General features: G+C 42.8%; 1 protein-coding gene across 2 annotated transcripts in view; it reads right to left on the bottom strand.

Moving 5' to 3' along the window:
- Nucleotides 1–1616: 1616 nt before the first annotated feature.
- The window catches only part of LOC124711208 (serine/threonine-protein kinase Warts-like), a 210151-nt gene continuing 190139 nt past the window's right edge, over nt 1617–21628 (bottom strand). For both annotated transcript variants that reach the window (XM_047241157.1, XM_047241166.1), the window contains exons 7-8: nt 9800–10083; nt 1617–4088 (exon numbers count right to left, since the gene is read on the bottom strand). In XM_047241157.1, the coding sequence (XP_047097113.1) occupies nt 3660–4088; nt 9800–10083 (713 nt within the window). In that variant the 3' untranslated portion in view covers nt 1617–3659. The remainder of the gene's footprint in view (nt 4089–9799; nt 10084–21628) is intronic.

The following is a 21628-nucleotide window of genomic DNA, read 5'->3' as shown; positions in this document are numbered from 1 at the left end:
TTCAAATAGAGTGCAGAAATCAATTGTTTTAATTTAACGTACAATGTACACAGAAAAATGAGGACTTTTGAAATATGTAGTGATAGCCATATACAGTTGGCAGCACTACAGAACAGGGACCCTGACTGGAAACAATCTTGACATTTAGTAGGCTAATTTTGGATGAACGCAATGGCCAACAGCATGCTTCTGGCATAAAAATGTTTTCCAGAAACAATGATAGTTTGGAAAGTGTGCAGAAGGAGTTCCCATGTTTTTTTCAACTTAGGGTATTATGGGCAGATTCCCTTTGAAACACACAATAAAAAGTTGAATAAAAATTTCTGAAGTCACTGGATCTGCTCTAAAAAAGAAACCAACAGGACAACTGAGAGATGATTGTACTTCACCAAATCCTGAAGCTGTACGTGTTCAGTATTACGGAGCTCATGACATTCAGTTTGTAAGCAAGCAGCTGCGGGCAGGATGTTTTGAGATAGTGCTTGCCGAATTCTCCATTTCAATTTAAAATTTCATTTGTATAAGCAGCAAATTCTGCATCAACTGAAGGAGAATGATTACCAGTTGAGATTAGAATTCAGTCAGCCAATTATGGCAAAAATAAACAAGGATAATGGATTTCTGGACAACCTGTGGATGTCAGATGGGGCTACTTTCATCCTGCAGGTTGTGTGAATAAGCAGAACTATCTTTACAGTGCAGATACCAAACCTAATGAAGTTTATGAATGCCCTTTACATGTCAGCAAGGTGACAGTATGGTGTGCAGTTCTGTCACATGGACTTCATCAGACCTTACTTTTCTGGAAACGAACAGTGGATCACAGTGAATGCCCTTTCAGATCGGATGTTGAGATGTTGCTATCTTTTGTTGCAGCTGCATTGCACAATATTCCATGACTTCTGGTTTCAACAGGATGGTGTGATATCACACACTGCAAGGCTCTATACGGCGGCTGAGCAAAAATTGTTTAGTAACCATGTCACCTCACTTTTCAGTGACATCTCCTGACTCCCAACAAGATCACTGGATTTGTCCTTTTGTGATTTTTTTTCTTGGGGGATATCTTAAAGAGTCAGGCCTACATGACTCAGCCAAGAACATTGAATGAACTGAAACAAAGAATTCAAGATGAAATTTGTGGTATCCCAGTTGAAATGGTGGAACACTCAATGGGCCTCAAGATCAAATTGGAAGAATGCATTGTACAGGAGGACACCATCTGCAGGACATAATTTTGAAACACTGATAATTTGGATTCCAGACAAGTTGTAGGGGTTCAGCTGTTGTCAATAAAATTATTTTGTTTGATTTTTCTATTTTTACTGGGCATTTCAAAACTACTTGTTTTCCTGTGTCATTCCGTACATTTACAAATTGACAAGCTATCCCTTGAATGGATATGTGCATGTGTGATTTTTTTATATGGATACTGAAAAACTGAAACACAATAAAATACAAAGAATACTTAATCCAAAAAATAAAGTTGTGTAACGTACTGTGAAGTTCTGCAGACCAGGCCCATTTTCCTTAAATGTTTAGCAGCCATGAATATACAAGAGCAATGGCAATCTAGAAAGGAACGGTTAAGAGGTGGAAGAGAGCACTAAGCTATATCTCATGAAAATAGTGTATTTTATGTACAAGACTGCCACATGGATGAAAAGACTCAGTGAAGGTCATGGAATACACCTGTCTTTACATCATCTGAAGCAATAACAATGACAGCAACAGCATTAACACAAATTACATAACAAATGGAACACATCTGTGTGATTTCAGTCCACAATGACAGTTTGTCACCCCTCAAAAGGATTTTCAACCTTACATTTTTATTGAGTTGCTCACACTATCTGACATATTCAGCTGAACATACTTCGATTTCTTAAGTTATATCACCGGAATAGCAACACATTACATGTGGTGGCTTTCAAAACACTAAAATACTTTGATCTAAATCTTTCAGTCTACATAAAAAAGGAAAGAAATATAAATTGGAAGGAAGGAAAAAAGCATTACACTTACATGTATAATATTAGTAACATCAACAAATTTACTGTGTAAAATGTTTAATGGCATCATAGGTTTGCATCTGCACAAAGACATCTGGACTGGCACTACTTGACAATGTAGTGAAAATCAAAGCTGATGATCACAGAATTGTGCAGTATGAACACTCAAGTTGCCTGTTTGTCAAACTATAATAGCAGTGATTCACAGCGAGTACTGAGAACATCAGTGATGCAGAGAAGTAGCATATTTTGGTGGAAATATGTGTCAGACTGTTGTAATCTAATTGGGGAAAACCATAACATAATGGTTACAAGACAACTTACTTTCCATCAATGTAATCTCTTCTCAAAATAAGCACAGGAAAGAAAAAAAGGAAAATTACAACAGTGGTCCACAAATTTCAACCAATATTGTCTTAACTTCCCTATAGATTCTTCCAGCTTATAGCGGGTTTGTAAATTTATTAAATAATAATAATAAAAAAGATTTAAATAGTTCAATGGCAAACTTAAATCTAACAAGTATATTACAATTCCAGATAAAAATTCCATTGTAAGGCATTTATGTTCCAGAATGGTTAGAATTTAAATTTAAATAACAACTCCAATCTGTTTACTTGTGTATAATACTGCTGCATCTAAAGTAGTAACTCTTAAAAACTTTATGAAGTTAAATAAAACAAACTTGCTTACAGATAATTCACCGAGTTTGCTCTCTCTGTCTCCCTCCAAGACAAGAAACTGCACACACACACACACACACACACACACACACACACACACACACACACACACACACGGCAGAGAGAATAGTGTGACGAGTAATCGAGCACTATTATTATAACGGAACATGTTATAAATCGTATGCACAAATGTTATTAACAATGAAAAGTCAAGACACTTTAGAATTTCACAACAATTCAACAACAACTATACACTATATGCATATTATTTACTCGATATCTAAATGACTTTAAGGCACAGCAGTGGACAGAATACTGGCTTCAGTTAACAGGCACTGGTGCACATTAGAACACAAAACACTTATCAAAACCTTCCCAATCTTTCCTCTTTTTTTGAAAAAAAAAAGACAGTTAAAATGGATACTTGTCAAAAAATGTGGGGATTGGGAAGTATTACACACATCACAATAAATCTTATCACTCTTACGAAAACTGATAATAACATAGGACACAGCAAATAACACACATTTAAAGCTACAAGACATGGAAGAGAATTAAGAATACGGCAGAATGGCAATGTGAATTGCAGTCCTTCACATAACAGAGCACCAATAATTCATGGACTGATGGTGATGGGGAAAATGCTTCCATTTTTTAAACAGCTGCATTTACAAAATTAAGGTTTAAAGATTCACAGTATTTAAAAATTATACACAAATACTACATGATTCAATTTTTGAATCATCATCTTGTACAACAAAAGTTGTGAATACTTTAACCTAAACTGCTTTTAAAATTATGCCTCAAGGCTGGGCCACTTCACTACTTTATAATAAAATATTTTTCACTAATAGCAACCCTCAAAAACAGGAGAGCGCCATAGTGTATCACAGGTTAGCATTGCTTGCCACAGTACTGCAGCACTACCATCTACGTTACCAGTGTAGTCCTTCACCAACTTATGTCATACATACACAGGGCCTTGATTGTCATTTTCATCAAGACTAATCCTAGAATATGAAGGACCTCCCCCATCATCAAAAAATCTTCGAAAAGTAAATTCAAAGAAACCGTGAAAAGGCCGTCCACTGTCAGAATAATCTTCCGATTTGTCAGATCCTGAAGAACCAGAGTTTCTCAATCTTTCTGGATCAACAGGATCAAAATTAGATGTATCAGTTGGGTAATGAATTTTTGGGATGTGAGGTGGCACATGTCGACGAAGACCTTTCTCAAAATCAATGCCAGTGAAGAATGGATGAGACTTTATGTCACTGGCACTTCTTCCCAGTCTACGGTCTGCAGATGTACACAGTTTCAGAATCAAATCCTTGCTCTCAGGAGACAAATTAGCTGCCTTTGGAATATGTAGTGTTGTCTCCCAATGTATTACCTGAATCAGAAATAAATGTGTGAGTTTCCACTCCTTTGTGTTAAATAACACTGTCTACTTGCATTAAAATCAAAAGAATTATATTTTTGTTCTACTAATTATGAACTTCCTTATGCAATACACAAAGCTTCAACATATTTGGTCAAATGTTAAGCATATTTTTACATAAATGCTGTTAAATATGTGCTAATCAGTGATCAGATAACTATTCTTTTCAAATAGATCACTTAAAGTCATGTATACTTTACCCTCCAGCAAGCACACCGTTTTTCATAACACAAATGGGTGCACGACAAATTTTGTACATATTTAAAGAATAGCTGTCTTTATGTTATCAAACTAAACATGTACGAGCAAAAAAATGAGAGTTTAATATAATGTTAATTAAAAAACAATAAAATAAACTCACGTCATATGAGGTAAAGTACACCCCCCCCCCTTTTTTTTTAATTGTGGTGTAGGACAAGGGTAATAAAAGCCATAATAATAAATATTCAGATGAATGTCATTAATGGAAATCAATTACTGAGGCTTGTCATTACCCACAAACACTTGTGTGTTCTCTCAGATTTTTTTTTAAATATATCTTTGACAGCAATAAACACTACAAAAACTTTTTTGTTTCTTCTTCATTCTTGCTAGTATGCTGCTGTCAGCTTATTCAAAGATGGTATCAATTCAAACTAAAGTACAGCTTACTTGGTTTAAATACATTTTGGCGTTGCAAAATAAGGTCAATCTATATATCTGTAGGTAACTCACTGCAAGAGGAGGATAAAACAATGGTTAAGGAAATTTCTGACACTACGTAGTACCCTGAACAGGTGCTGAAAAAAAGTTCAATGTGAATCAATAGGGAACATCTCCCAAGAAACTCTTGGAAATCCAAATGAGCAATGAGATTACTTTGAATTTTGTCTTAATGTAATGTTGAAATAGTCATATTTTAAGGGTTTACTTTTAATTGTTATTTACAGTTATGAATACGGATACCATATTTTGTGCGCTATAAGACACACTTTTTTCTTTGAAAAACTGCCTCCAAATTTCAGGTGCATCTTATACTCTACATTAATATAAAAATGTCCAGTGTTTGATTTAAAATTCTCATCAGTCTTAAAAATGGACATATATTTGATGCCACGGGAAACCTATCTCAACCTTGTCACACTGTATTCAACTGGCAGCAGCAGTGCACCAATGCGATGAACATGAGTTGCAGGGATCCACAAGCTTGCTAACAGTGTCTTCTCCTGTCCCATCATCACAAACCCTGAACACTGTCCAGCCAATGATGTGTCACTGCAATCTACAGTGCCAGTGAACCTGAATTTAGTGATTTGTGTTATAGGTAACAGCACAAAATTTTTGTTAATAGCTTTTTTTGCAATGGAAAAAATAAAAGGTATTCATATGATGTGGGCTATAAATTGAAAGTAATAGCACATGCAGAAGAACAAACACTGAAGAACCAAAAAACCTCTTTGGCTAATATCGTGTAACGCCCCTGTGAGCACACAGAAGTGCTGCAACATGACGTGGCATGGACTCGACTAATGTCTGAAGTAGTGCTGGAGGAAGCGGACACCATGAATCCTGCAAGGCTGTCCATAAATCCATAAGAGTACGAGGGGGTGGAAATCTCTTCTGAACAGCACGTTGCAAGGCATCCCAGATATGCTCAATAATGTTCATGTTTGGGGAGTTTGGTGGCCAGCAGAAGCGTTTAAGCTCAGAAGAGTGTTCCTGAGCCACTATGTAGCAATTCTGGAGCTGTGGGGTGTTACATTGTCTTCCTGGAATTTCCCAGGTCTGTCAGAATGCACAATGGACATCAATGGATGCAGGTGACAAGGCAGGATGCTTACGTATGTGTCACCTGTTAAAGAGTCATATCTAGACAAATCAGGGGTCCCATTATCACTCTAAATGCACACACCCACACCATTACAAAGCCTCCACCAGCTAGCATAATCCATTGCTGACATGCAGCATCCATGGATTCATGAGGTTGTCTCCATACCCGTACACATCTATTCACTCGATACAATTTGAAACAAGACTCGTCCAACCAGGCAACATGTTTCCAGGGATCAACAGTTCAATGTCGATGTTGATGGGTCCAGGCAAGGCATAAAGCTTTCTGTCATGTAGTCATCAACCATACATGAGTGGTCCTTCAGCTCCAAAAGCCCAAAGTGATGATGTTTCGTTGATAGTTTGCATGTTGACACTTGTTGATGGTCCAGCATTGAAATATGCAGTAATTTGCAGAAGGGTTGCACTTCTGTCACATTGAACGCTTCTCTTCAACCATTGTTGGTCCCATTCTTGCAGGATCTTTTTCCAGCCACAGCGATGTCAGAGACATGATGTTTTATCGGATTCCTGATATTCACAGAAGACTCATGAAATTGTCGTACAGGAAAATCCCCACTTCATCGCTACCTCAGAGATGCTGTGTCCCATCGCTTGTGTGCCAACTAGAACACCACATACAAGCTCACTTAAATCTTGATAACCTTCCATTGTAGCAACAGTAACCGATCAAACAATTGCACCAAACCCTTGTTGTCTCATTATAGCCATTGCCGACTGCAGCATCGTATTCTGCCTGTTTATACATATCACTATATTTGAATTTGTATGCCTGTATCAGTTTCTTTGGCACTTCAGTGTAGAAACAGAGCATATGAGCGGCATTTCGGCCATCCGCCTACAGAAAGAAACCATTCACAACTGGCAGATTAGTAAAGAAGAACTGAAAAAAATGAGGAAGACTGAATGCAAAATGGCCAAAACAAGAAGGTAACATATTAAAATGGACTCAAAGCCACCGTCAAAATGGTATTGGAATTAATACAAAAATGATTCAAATACACTCTCATAAGATAGCACTGGAACTTAACAGACTTTAAGGGTGCAGTTAGTGCAACAGATTTATGAATCGTCACGGACTTGGCATGCGAACAAAAACCAAAATACCTCAGAAAATTCCATGACAGTACGAAGAGAAAATATTATCTTTCCGTTGCCTTATTATTCAACATTGAAAGGAAAACAATGTGGAACTAAGCCAAATACTGAATACAGACAAAAGTCCTCTGACATTTGGTGAACTGAGTAACAGAACTATTGCCGTGAAAGGTGCTAAAACTGTAACTATAAAAACAAGTAGATACAAAAAAATGCACTACACTGTTGTCCTTTCATGCTGTGCTGACGGTACTAAACTTAATCCAATGATAATTTTCAAGTGCAAAACAATGCCAAATTCTCTGAAACACCGCCAGGTGTTAACAATCACGTACATGTCTAGGGTTGGATGGACAAGGCTGGTATGAAATTATGGATTAACAGAGTGTGGGAGAGAAGGAAATGTGCTTTATGAAAGAAGATTTCTCTTCTTGTGCTAAATCAGTTAGCAGTCAATTGAAAAATTCTGAGCAAGAGAAATTGAGACAGGGAAATGCGAACCTTGCTGTTATTCTGGGAAGGCTCACTTCACAATTGCAACCTTTTGATGGCTTGGTAAATAAACCATTTCAAGCGTACATGAGGGAGAAATGGAACAAATGGATGATGGACAAAACCCGACATGAATTCACACCAAAGGGAGCTTTCAATCGATCTACAATCAATCCGTTTTTGACAATATAATATAATTGGATAGATATTAAATCTACTCATCAAACAGCAGCAGGAGAACACATACATAAAAAAAGGTTTTACTTATGGTAACTTTCAAAGCCAGTGGCTCCTTTTTGTAAAACCTTTTTATTCGTGTGTGTGTTCTCCTCCCACAACTTGGAGAGTAGATTTTTTATCTATGCAATTACATTATTCTAGTCAGTGTGTCACTGTATAAGGTAGTTATGGTCTAGAATGAGGGAAGACTTTATCGTTAAATCTTTCAAGAAATGCGGTGCAAGTAATGCTCACAATGGCAGTGAAGACCACCTTATATATGAAGTGGCGAAGAAGGAGAAGAAGAAGAAAGTTCAGATGACAATTTTTAGGAATTTTAAAGGTCAGTTCAGTTTTATGAACTAAAAACTTTTTTTGTCTGGCTTTTAAATCTAATAATAAAAATGGTAAAAAATATTTTTTAAAAAAACTGCATAAAATTAAGGTGCATCTTACAGTCTGCAGCATCTTATACTCCCTAAAAGCCTGTATCAGCAATAGTAAAAGTGTTTTGGGATAAAATACAGTGAAAAGTGTAATTTTAATCTTGTGCCAATGATGCATTTTAAGTCTTATTTTACACATTGTAAGCCTCTACGCAAATAATAAATAACAAAAAAAAAAACAAATACTGTAATTCTAATGTGTTTTATTGTGGTTATAATACAATGTGCAGCTCAAGGGGATGCTGGCATAGTTTGGTCAGTAAGAATGATACATGGTATTTGGTACCTTTTAGAACCTGTCTGGGCATTATACTCTCTCAAGGACAGCTCAGGTTTTGTGGAATTAATGGTTTTACAAACAAGTGGTCTTAATCATACTTGACAAAAAGAATGAAAAAATAGCACTGGGTGTTTAAAACCACGTTGAAAGGACAAAAATCACAAATAAAATCAAGTCCCAACAGATCCTATTTGTAACCACTATTATGCCTGAAATATGAGAATAACTTTCCATATAATGTAGATAAAGCTGAGCTGGTACTTTTTGCATATGTCAGAAATGTTGTAATTAATCCTGTTAGAGAGACAGCAACAGGAGGAACTGCTAAAAATGTTTTTCAGTGAACTAATAACTAGTTCCTTGTAAATAGACACTCATCTAGTTCATTTAAATACACACATCAAAAAATGTTTTGCATCACCCCAGTTCCCAGAACTTGGGAAGACAGATGTTGATTGTCTTCGTTGATCCATTATGGATCATGGGACGATGGCTGGCATGAACTTCTTGATGCAATAATTTACCAACAGCCATATGTATTGTACAAATTAACTTCTATGTGCTACCAGGTTCGGCATTACACTGAAGCCATCTTCAGGCCCCACTCGTCATAGTCGTAAAATTGCTATACATGGAAGGAGCCGTATAACTGGACCCGTGAATCAAATCGTCCTGCAACAGCTCTTGGTGGCCAGGTGACACAGACTCAGAAAATGGAGAAACGTACAATATAAAATATGTATCAAAAATTAATTTTTCACAAGCTAATTAATGGCACATACTGGCAAACATCGGCAAAATGTCAGATATATGTGATCAATTCAGCAATACCAAATCAGCAACTGTCATGGTGCTGAATGAAAAATTACTTTTTTTTCAGTCCAGCAAAGTTCAAGTCCTATACTAAAAACAGAGCCTTCAGAGAAAGGCGATAACACTCACAATCTTTTGAAGAAAGAGTGAAAAAGCTTACAAAATTTATGAAGACTTAATATTCTGGATCAGATGCATAGAAAGGACAGCCAGCAACCCCAAACCGCATTGTGAAACTCCATGGAACTTTTATTATAATACCAAGGAAATTAAGTATATATTTCAAAGGAGCAATTTTTTTAATGAAAACATAAAGTTAATGATCAAATTCTACTTAACTGCACGAAAATTCAACATTACTAGTAAAAAGAAATTATGCTTATGCAAACTTCCTTGGACTAGAAACATAACATTCAACATAAAAGAACCTAAAATTTTGCTATCATTAGTCATACCGAAGTATAAAAAGAACTGAAAATACTAACCTTGTATTGTGTTTCTGCAGGAGTTCCAGCAAGAAATGGAGGTGAACCAACAAGCATTTCATAAAGTATAACACCTACACTCCACCAGTCACACAATTGTGTGTAACCTGTTCGCAGCAAAACTTCTGGAGCAATGTAATTAGGAGTCCCCACAAGAGAATGAGCTAGGCAGCGCTGATGTTCGCGCCGTCTTCGTCTTTCCAATGGTTTCAGTTGATGACATCGGCATTCACTGTTATTCCAGTCTTCTGCTGGATCCATGGAATCTTGCCGACCATGTTCACCTGAAAGACACCATCCACATATTAATCAGTTCTCAAACACACACACACACTCTCTCTCTCTCTCTCTCTCTCTCTCTCTCTCTCTCTCTCTCACACACACACACACGCACGCACGCACGCACACACACACACACACACACACACACACACACACACACACACATACATGGTGAATCACCTAAAGCTTACACTGCAAATATTGCAGAAATGGAAAGTGCTATTGATGTTTGGTTTTCACAGAATGGTTCAAATGGCTCTGAGCACTATGGGACTTAAACATCTAAGGTCATCAGTCCCCTAGAACTTAGAACTAATTAAACCTAACTAACCTAAGGACATCACACACATCCATGCCCAAGGCAGGATTTGAACCTGCGACCGTAACGGTCACGCGGTTCCAGACTGTAGCGCCGAGAACCACTCGGCCACCCCAGCTGGTTTTCACAGAATGGATTGGTAGTCAAGGGCTTGTATTATTAGCCAATAAACAGATTGTAGTAATATTTAGAAAGTGTATTTTTTGTGCAAACACACACTTTTTTAAATGGAACAACATCTATTCACATTGTTGTAGTTGTTGTTGTGGTCCTCAGTCCTGAGACTGGTTTGATGCAGCTCTCCATGCTACTCTATCCTGTGCAAGCTTCTTCATCTCCCAGTACTTACTGCAACCTACATCCTTCTGAATCTGCTTAGTGTATTCACCTCTTGGCCTCCCTCTATGATTTTTACCCTCCACGCTGCCCTCCAATGCTAAATTTGTGAGCCCTGATGCCTCAGAACATGTCCTACCAACCGGTCCCTTCTTCTTGTCAAGTTGTGCCACAAACTCCTCTTCTCCCTAGTTCTATTCAACACCTCATTAGTTATGTGATCTACCCATCTAATCTTCACCATTCTTCTGTAGCACCACATTTCGAAATCTTCTATTCTCTTCTTTTCCAAACTATTTATCGTCCATGTTTCACTTCCATACATGGCTACACTCCACACAAATACTTTTAGAAAGGACTTCCTGACACTTAAATCTATACTCGATGTTAACAAATTTCTCTTCTTCAGAAACACTTTCCTTGCCATTGCCAGTCTACATTTTATATCCTCTCTACTTCGACCATCATCAGTTATTTTGCTCCCAAATAGCAAAACTCCTTTACTACTTTAAGTGTCTCATTTCCTAATCTAATTCCCTCAGCATCACCCGATTTAATTCGATTACATTCCATTATCCTAATTTTGCTTTTGTTGTTATATCCTCCTTTCAAGACACTGTCCATTCCGTTCAGCTGCTCTTCCAGGCCCTTTGCTGTCTCTGACAGAATTACAATGTCATCGGCGAACCTCAAAGTTTTTATTTCTTCTCCATGGATTTTAATACCTACTCCGAATTTTTCTTTTGTTTCCTTTACTGCTTGCTCAATATACAGATTGAACAACATCGGGGAGAGGCTACAACCCTGTCTTACTCCCTTCCCAACCACTGCTTCCCTTTCATGTCCCTCGACTCTTACAACTGCCATCTGGTTTCTGTACAAATTGTAAAGAGCCTTTCGCACCCTGTATTTTACTCCTGTCACCTATAGAATTTGAAAGAGAGTATTCCAGTCGACATTGTTAAAAGCTTTCTCTAAGTCTACAAATGCTAGAAACGTAGGTTCGCCTTTCCTTAATCTTTCTTCCAAGATAAGTCGTGAGGTCAGTATTGCCTCACGTGTTCCACCATTTCTACGGAATCCAAACTGATCTTCCCCGAGGTCGGCTTCTACCAGTTTTTCCATTTGTCTGTAAAGAATTCGTGTTACCATTTTGCAGCTGTGACTTATTAAAACTGATAGTTCGGTAATTTTCACATCTGTCAACACCTGCTTTCTTTGGGATTGGAATTATTATATTCTTCTTGAAGTCTGAGGGTATTTCGCCTGTCTCATACATCTTGCTCTTGGTAGAGTTTTGTCAGGACTGGCTCTCCCAAGGCCGTCAGTAGTTCTAATGGACTGTTTACTCCCGGGGCCTTGTTTCAACTCAGGTCTTTCAGTGCTCTGTCAAACTCTTCGCGCAGTATCATATCTTCCATTTCATCTTCATCTACATGCTCTTCCATTTCCATAATATTGTCCTCAAGTACATCGCCCTTGTACAGACCCTCTATATACTTCTTCCTATTCACATTAACAAACTAAAAGTAGGGTACAACAGAATGTCATTAGTGTTTGTTGAAGGAGTCTACTGTGAGTCGTTTACAAGATACCATATTGTACAAAGTTTCCACAACAACATTTTTTTGTGCCATTCAACCTGTAAAGTTGCCAGGTACAATGTTCTTATGTTTGCTTAAAGGGTCTTTGTGTGTTCCTTAAGTGCACTGTGACTTGCTAGTCAGTCAGGTTGTGACAGTCTAGGCAGTAGGTCGTGAATGGACAATCAGATTTACCAATACAGAAAAAAATGACATGCTCATGGTGAATGGAATGTGTAGAAAGAATGCAGTTCGTTTTTGTATGCTGTATGCAACAAGATATCGCAATACATGTCAACCTCTCAGCAATTATTTATCATCCTCTTCAACCGGTTACATGAAAATGGTAGTGTAATGCCCAGGCAACATAACAGAAGGAAACAAATGATGACTGATGAGGGGAAATTAATGTTCTTTCTGCTGTGGCAGTTGATACGCACTTCAGCTCCTGCGCAGTCGCATGGAGAAGTGGTACGAGTCAGGCAAGTGTCCTACATCTTCTCCATCGACGTGGGTTCTATCCCTATCATATCTCTCTCCATCAAGAGCTGCTTGGAAATGATTGTGAGAATCGTGCTAACTTCTGTACATAGGCATTAAGACAGGATACTCCAGATATATCATGTATCCTGTTTAGTGATGAAGACACTTTTAATTATGGCCAGGTAAACAGCCGAAACATGCATTATTGGTCTCTTGACAAATCCGATAGCTTCATCAGGTGGAACATCAATGTCCATGGAGTGTAAGTGTGTGGTGTGGGATAGTGAACTGTCAGCTCATAGGCTCGTTTAGCATAGATGGAACACTGAACGCACTTCAGACTACGAGGAACCTGTGGTCCAACATGGCTATCCATTCCATAGTGCATGAAGTTCTACAGTATGTCTTCACGAATTGTTTCCGAATTGTTGAACTGAACACAGAGGACCTACGCTTTGACTGGCCCATTTGTGTTTTGTGCCTGCAGGCATTTTTCTGCTTAGAAAGCTGAAAGACGCTGTCCGCAAGGACACACCAACTACACCCGATGGCATGCAATGACTGCAGCCTGCTCAGACATCTCTGCTGCAATGCTAGCACATGTGCAGCAATCGTTCCATATCAGACTGGAAGTGTGTATTGCTACTGCCAGTGATCATTTTGAATACAACCCGTTATGGTCAGTTGTCTTGTTACTGGTCAGAATCCACATTAACTAGTGTATGCAACTGTGTTGTTCTTTAGTGTGTGCTACCACAGATATTACACAAGTGTCAGTGTGGCAACTATCTAAAATAATATATCTCATAAATGATTCACACTTGAATCCTGCAACAAACACCACTGACATTCTAATTTTCCCTACTTTGAGTCTGTTGATGTCAATAGGCATTGTTCCATTTGAAAAAAAATGTATGTTTGCAGAAATAATACACTATCTCAGTATTATTACAATCTGTATACTGGTTGCTAACAATACAAGGCCGTGACTACCAATACATTCTGTGAAAATCACTCATCAATAGCAATTTCCGCAATATTTGAGGTGCAAGTTTTAGGTGATTGACCCTGTATACAAATATTTTAGGGGGTAGCACTATAGACTAATTGTAATAAAATATTCAATAAAATGTGTTCAATTTTTGTTGGCTACAGAGATACAGCAGTTAGAATGTGACCCAAACAAATATGTAACACAAGAATAAGCAACAGTTGCATAAAAGGAATTCAATTTCCTTTATGCAACTGGTTGCTTATTATTTCATTATATACAACTACATTTGCTGAGGATGGATAAAATACCAAACAAATACTCACAGACGACGTAAAGCAAAGGCAAATGATTAAGGTAAACATTGATTTTTCAGAAATTCTACGTCAAATGATAAATTTGTCTCTTGAGTTTACTTTTTCTTTTACACTTCTGTTATCAACCATTCCCATAGGCAAACAACTGAAGGGTAAGGTCTGGGACTTTGGTGGCCATGAGACATGTCTATTTTGGCTGATCCATCTTCCAGGGAACGTCAGGTATAAATGGTGTCTCACATAATGAGCAGATGTGCAATGGTCTTATCATGTTCAAAAAAAATACCATCCTCGTAGCCAAAGGAACCTGTTCCAATAACGCTGGAAGCTCATTATTGAGGTAGTTGAGATAGCAGGGCCCTGTACGACTGTGCAGCAACACAACAGGTCCATTAATTGATTGTCAACCATACCACACCACCCATTTACACAAAAGCATTCTTGAAACTGGTTTTTTTCCACACAGGCATGTGAGTTTTTCTCAGACAATTGATGTGAATTCCAAGAGTTACTGGTATAGTCACAAGTGAAAATGGCTTCATGAGTAAACAGTATTAATGGAATTAGTCAGTGATTTGCAATTAGCCAACAATAAAAATTCCAATCATCTACCTTCATCTTCTTCTTGAAAATGTTGAATTCACTGTAAACGGTGAGTTGGTTGGTTGGTTGGGGGATTAAAGGGACCAGACTACTATGGTCATCGGTCCCTTTTTCCAAAGACAAAGAACACCCACAGAAAATAAAAACAAGGAACAGAAGAGATCACAGACGATACAGAACAGGAGAGACTGAGACAAAGACAAGACAAAACGAACGAAAACCACATAGAGAATGACGGTGGTTGGCCGACCATAGAAATAAAAAAGGAAAAGCCAACCACTTAGAAACACATTAAAAAATCAGTGTAAAATCATAGGCCAAAGGCCAGAATCAACACAAAACAATAAAATAAAACAGAAACACTCAGATTAAATGATAAAATCCCCCTGCCCGAATAAAATGTAAAACTAAGTCAGCCATAGCGGAGTCGTCTGTTAAAAGGGCAGGGAGCGTATCAGGCAGCGCAAATGTCTGCCTGACCACAGCTAAAAGGGGGCAGGCCAACAGAATGTGGGCCACTGTCAAAGCCGCCCCGCAGCGACATACAGGAGGGTCCTCCCGGCGCAGTAAATAACTGTGTGTCAGCCAGGAGTGGCCAATGCGGAGCCGGCAAAGAACTACCGAGTCCCTGCGAGTGGCTCGCAGGGATGACCGCCACACAGCCGTCGTCTCCTTGACAGCACGGAGTTTATTGGACATTGTCAGTTCGCGCCATTCATCGTCCCATAGCGCCAAGATTTTGCGGCGGAAGACTGCCCGCAAATCAGTCTCTGCGAGGCCAAGGTCCAGAGATGGCTTGCTGGTGGCCTCTTTCGCCAGGCGGTCAACATGTTCGTTACCCGGGATACCGACATGACCGGGGGTCCACACAAAGACCACAGAGCGGCCGCAACAGGCAAGAGTATGCAGAGACTCGTGGATAGCCATCACCAAACGAGAACGAGGGAAACACTGGTCGAGAGCTCGTAAACCGCTCAGGGAATCGCTACAGATAACGAAGGACTCACCTGAGCAGGAGCGGATATACTCTAGGGCACGAAGGATGGCGACCAATTCAGCAGTGTAAACGCTGCAGCCATCCTGCAAGGAACGTTGTTCGGAACGGTCCCCTAGAGTGAGCGCATACCCGACACGACCAGCAACCATCGAACCGTCAGTGTAGACAATACCAGAGCCCTGATACGTGGCCAGGAGAGAATAAAAGCGGCGGCGGAAGGCCTCTGGAGGGACTGAGTCCTTCGGGCCCTGTGCCAGGTCCAGCCGAAGGCAAGGGCGACGAACACACCATGGGGGTGTATGCAAAGTAGCCCGGAAAGTAGGTGGAACAGTGAAAACCTGAAGCCCAGAGAGAAGCTCTTTGACACGGACCGCTATTGTACAACCAGACCGGGGCCGACGATCTGGCAGATGGACGACCGATCGCGGGAACAGGAGACGATAATTTGGATGCCCGGGCGAGCTTAGAACATGGGCAGCATAAGCGGCCAGCAAACGTTGGCGTCGGAACCGCAGGGGAGGTACACCTGCCTCCACTAGTACGCTGTCCACGGGGCTGGTGCGGAAAGCACCAGTGGCAAGGCGTATCCCGCTGTGGAGAATTGGGTCCAGCACCCGTAACGCAGATGGGGATGCTGAGCCATAAGCCAGGCTCCCATAATCCAGACGGGACTGGATTAACGCCTGGTAGAGCCGCAACAGTGTAGAGCGGTCGGCGCCCCAGCGGGTGTTGCCCAAGCATCTCAGAGCGTTTAGATGCCGCCAACACGTCTGTTTAAGCTGCCGGATATGAGGCAGCCAAGTCAACCGGGCATCGAAAACCACCCCCAAAAACCTGTGGGTCTCCACCACAGCAAGGAGTTCGTCGGCAAGATAAAGCCGCGGCTCAGGATGGACTGTTCGGCGCCGGCAGAAATGCATAACGCGGGTCTTGGCTGCCGAAAACTGAAACCCATGGGCTACAGCCCAAGACTGCGCCTTACGGATAGCGCCCTGTAGCTGACGTTCAACAGCTGCAATGGTGGGAGAGCTGTAATAAAGGCAGAAGTCGTCAGCATACAGGGAAGCGGAGACAGAGTTTCCCACGGCCGCAGCAAGACCGTTAATGGCTATTAAAAACAGACAGACACTTAAAACGGAACCCTGTGGCACACCGTTCTCCTGGACGTGGGAGGAACTATACGAGGCCGCGACTTGCACGCGAAAGGTACGACACGACAGAAAATTGCGGATAAAAATCGGAAGAGGACCCCAAAGACCCCATCCATGGAGCGTAGAAAGAATGTGATGACGCCACGTCGTATCGTACGCCTTCCGCATGTCGAAAAAGACAGCGACCAGGTGCTGACGGCGGGAAAAGGCAGTACGGATGGCCGACTCCAGGCTCACCAGATTGTCGGCGGCGGAGCGGCCTTTACGGAACCCACCCTGAGATGGAGCCAGAAGGCCCCGAGACTCCAGTACCCAATTCAAGCGCCGGCTCACCATCCGTTCAAGCAACTTGCAAAGAAAGTTGGTGAGGCTAATGGGACGGTAGCTGTCCACCTCCAGAGGGTTCTTTCCAGGCTTCAAAACGGGGATGACAATGCCTTCCCGCCATTGCGACGGAAACTCCCCCTCGACCCAAAGACGGTTGTAAAGATCGAGAAGGCGCCGCTGGCAGTCCACTGAAAGGTGTTTCAGCATCTGACAGTGGATGCCATCTGGCCCAGGAGCGGTATCAGGGCAAGCAGCGAGGGCACTGCGAAATTCCCACTCACTAAATGGAGCATTGTAAAATTCTGGGTGGGTGGTGCGAAACGAAAGGCTCCGACGTTCCATCCGCTCTTTAATGGAGCGGAAGGCCTGGGGGTAATTCGCAGAAGCGGAACTCGTAGCAAAATGCTCTGCTAAGCGATTTGCAATGACGTCGGAGTCAGTACAAACTGCTCCATTCAGTGAGAGCGCAGGGACGCTGACAGGTGGCCGATAGCCGTAGACGCGTCGAATCTTGGCCCAGACCTGCGATGGAGTGACATGGAGGCCAATGGTGGACACATACCGCTCCCAGCACTCCTTCTTGCCTTGGCGGATAAGGAGGCGGGCCCGCGCACGCAGCCGTTTGAAGGCGATAAGGTGGTCGAGGGAGGGATGTCGCTTGTGACGCTGGAGCGCCCGCCGGCGATCTTTAATCGCTTCAGCGATCTCAGGCGACCACCAAGGCACAGCCTTCCGCCGAGGGGACCCACAGGAATGGGGAATGGCAGATTCGGCGGCAGTAACAATGCCGGTGGTGACCGATTGAACCACCGCATCAATGTCATCGGTAGAGAGAGGCTCAAAAGCGGCAGTGGAGGAGAACAAGTCCCAGTCAGCCTTATTCATAGCCCATCTGCTAGGGCGCCCAGAAGAGTGGCGCTGTGGTAGTGACAAAAAGATCGGAAAATGGTCACTACCACACAGGTCGTCATGCACACTCCATTGGACAGACGGTAAGAGGCTATGGCTACAGATGGAAAGGTCAATGGCGGAGTAGGTGCCATGCGCCACACTGAAGTGTGTGAAGGCACCATCATTTAACAGCGAGAGATCGAGCTGCGACAATAAATGCTCAACGATGGCGCCTCGACCTGTTGCCACTGACCCACCCCACAGAGGGTTATGAGCGTTGAAGTCGCCCAATAGCAAGAAAGGTGGCGGCAATTGGGCGACCAGTGCAGCCAGGACATGCTGCGAGACATCACCATCCGGTGGAATGTAAAGACTGCAGACGGTAACAGCCTGTGGCGTCCACACGCGTACAGCGACAGCCTCTAAAGGCGTCTGGAGAGGAACAGACTCGCTGTGCAGAGTGTGAAGGACATATATGCAGACGCCACCAGACACCCTTTCATAAGCTGCTCGGTTCTTATAATAACCCCGATAGCCACGGAGGGCGGGGGTTCGCATTGCTGGAAACCAAGTTTCCTGGAGAGCAATGCAGAAGAAAGGGTGAAGGCTGATAAGGTGGCGGAGCTCAGCTAGATGGTGGAAGAAACCGCTGCAGTTCCACTGGAGGATGGTGTTGTCCATGGCTGGGAAAGGCGTGACGGGACTGGGAAGGCAGATTACGCCACTGGGGCACCTGCTGCCTCCGATGGAGCATCCGTGCAAATGCCATCCATTGCGTCCGCGGGACCGGCAAGAGCGAGGTCCTCAGCGGACGCCAGGATCTCCACCTCGTCCTCAGAGGCAGAGCTTGTAGGGAGCGGCGGGATCGGTGCCACCGCATTACCGTTGGTCTTGGGGACTTTCTTCCTTTTCTGCTTATCACGCTGTGCCTTCGGCTCTTCAGGCTGCATGGGCTTCACTGGGTCAGTCTCAGGGACAGACGACGACCGCGAGGCCCGACGACCAGGGACTGGCGGTTGTTTCAACCACTTGCGGGCGTCCGCTTTGCCACTGGTCGGAACTTGCGAAGGGAGGTCCCCAAGGGATCCCTTCCTGGCGAGAGCAGCCGAAGAAGTCTTACGCTTCTCCGGCTGGGAAGGGGGAGCTGATGTCCCCGAAGGTTGGGAGGGTGTTGCTCCTGAAGAAGATGGAGCAGGAGCAACAGGGTGTGAAGTGCCCCCCACAAGCAAGGGGGCCGGTGGATGCTGACCGATCTTAGAGCCGATTCGTGATGATGGGAGAACCGTCGTTGCAGCAGCGGCGTAGGTCGACGGCATTGCCACAGGATGGAGCCTCTCATATTTCCGTCTAGCCTCGGGGTAGGTCAGCCGGTCCAAGGTCTTATATTCCATTATCTTCCGTTCTTTCTGCAATATCCTACAGTCCGGCGAGCAGGGGGAATGGTGTTCTCCGCAGTTAACACAGATAGGAGGTGGGGCACATGGAGTATCGGGATGCGAAGGACGTCCGCAATCCCGACACGTCATGCTGGAAGTACAGCGAGATGACATGTGCCCGAACTTCCAGCATTTAAAACACCGCATCGGAGGAGGGATATATGGTTTCACATCACAACGATAAACCATCACCTTAACCTTTTCGGGTAAGACATCACCCTCAAAGGCCAAGATGAAGGCACCGGTGGCGACCTGATTATCCCTCGGACCCCGATGGACGCGCCGGACGAAGTGAACACCTCGTCGTTCGAGGTTGGCGCGTAATTCATCGTCGGACTGCAGAAGAAGATCCCGGTGGAATATAATACCCTGGACCATGTTCAGACTCTTATGCGGCGTGATGCTAACGGAAACATCCCCCAACTTGTCACAATTGAGCAACCTCCGTGACTGGGCAGAGGATGCCGCTTTTATCAACACCGATCCAGACCGCATCTTGGACAAGCCCTCCACCTCCCCGAACTTGTCCTCTAAATGCTCTACAAAGAACTGCGGCTTCACGGATAGAAAAGATTCCCCATCAGCTCTGGTACAGACAAGATATCTGGGCGAATACGTCTCAGTGTCACGCAATGCCTGTCGTTCCTCCCATGGTGTGGCGAGGGAGGGGAACGATTTGGGGTCATAAACGTTACCTTTAAAATGGGCTCTCGAACGCTTAGAGACTGCTGACGGCTGGCCGCCAGCGACAGATGATGTACCACGCTTCATTGCGGGTCATCCGCCCTGATGCCACCTACTCCGACCAAGGGCCCTCCCCACGGGCGCCACCCAGCCACAGCAAAGGCCACCTGTCAGGATGGCCATTGCCGGGAGTCCTGATGCCCCAGGGAGATGGGCATCTACTCCTTGGCATACGTGGGGAGTGAACGGCGCAGGCATCAGTAGAGCGATCCCTGTGTTGTCAGGGGGCTACAACCAAGAGGGTACATGGCGACCCCACCACAACGGACTGGCTACCGTGCTGGATCTTAGGTGCAAAAATGGCCAAGGTCGTCGTCACAGTTAAAAGAAACACTGCAGAGTGCAGCGTGGTAATCGCCCAAGAGATCGAAAACGAGCGGGACACCATTGCAACGACGAGAAAGACGGCTATAGGTCGAAATGCACGAAGGATACAGTGCACCATGTAAGGTGCCCTTCCCCAATTGGCTCGCTCTTCGGAATAATTTAGATAGATGGAGGTCAAACCCGAGAGGGGACCATCACATAAGGCCGAAACGTTTGAGACTCCTTTTAGTCGCCTCTTACGACAGGCAGGAATACCGCGGGCCTATTCTAACCCCCGAACCCGCAGGGGGGTAAACGGTGAGGATAGAGGCCATGCATTCATAGTGCCCACCATATTCTTGTATATAGGGCCACCAATATACGTAGAAATTCTGCTTGTACTTAATGAAGGATTATGTTCCACGTACTCAGTGTCTTCTACTTCATCAACACAGCTCATTTGGAAGTTCACAAGAGATAAGACTGCTGGGCACTGCACCAGTCTCAACAAAAAACAGCTTTCTTAACCTAGTAGTCTGCAGTTAATTTTCCTTACAAAACCCATACAAAAATATCATATCGTCACACTCAGCATTCATAAATACCTGTGGCTTCCTTAACACTTTGGAAATCAAGCCTGAGCATAGTTAGGGTCACAACTCTGTGTTAAAAGACCGCACCCAAGTATAGGTCAGGCTGTTACTTTCTCAATGCACTAGCCACGTGTTGCCTGAAAACTGGACTCTCTTCATATGGTAACTTTGTACGGATGTCTCACTATCTGTCTCTTGAACTGGCACTACCTTCTATTGTCAATTTATAGACTTATTTGGAGAGAAAAAAATAAGATTAGCAAACTTAACAGCCGCTGTCATGAGTGGATGATTTAATATGATTGTACTGAAGTAATTTCATGAATGTACTCATTAGGTTTTGCAGATTGCTGTAATTCTGGTACAAATGTCTCACATTTGTTGCACGAGCAAGAAATTTTGGAAGTTCAAGAGTAATAAATTGCTCAATAACTCACCTCCCACTTTTTTCTGGAAGGATAATTATACTT

Source organism: Schistocerca piceifrons, chromosome 1 (genome assembly GCF_021461385.2).
Source record: "Schistocerca piceifrons isolate TAMUIC-IGC-003096 chromosome 1, iqSchPice1.1, whole genome shotgun sequence".
NCBI classification, from domain to species: Eukaryota; Metazoa; Arthropoda; class Insecta; order Orthoptera; family Acrididae; genus Schistocerca; species Schistocerca piceifrons.
This window is presented reverse-complemented; position numbering and strand designations above follow the sequence as displayed.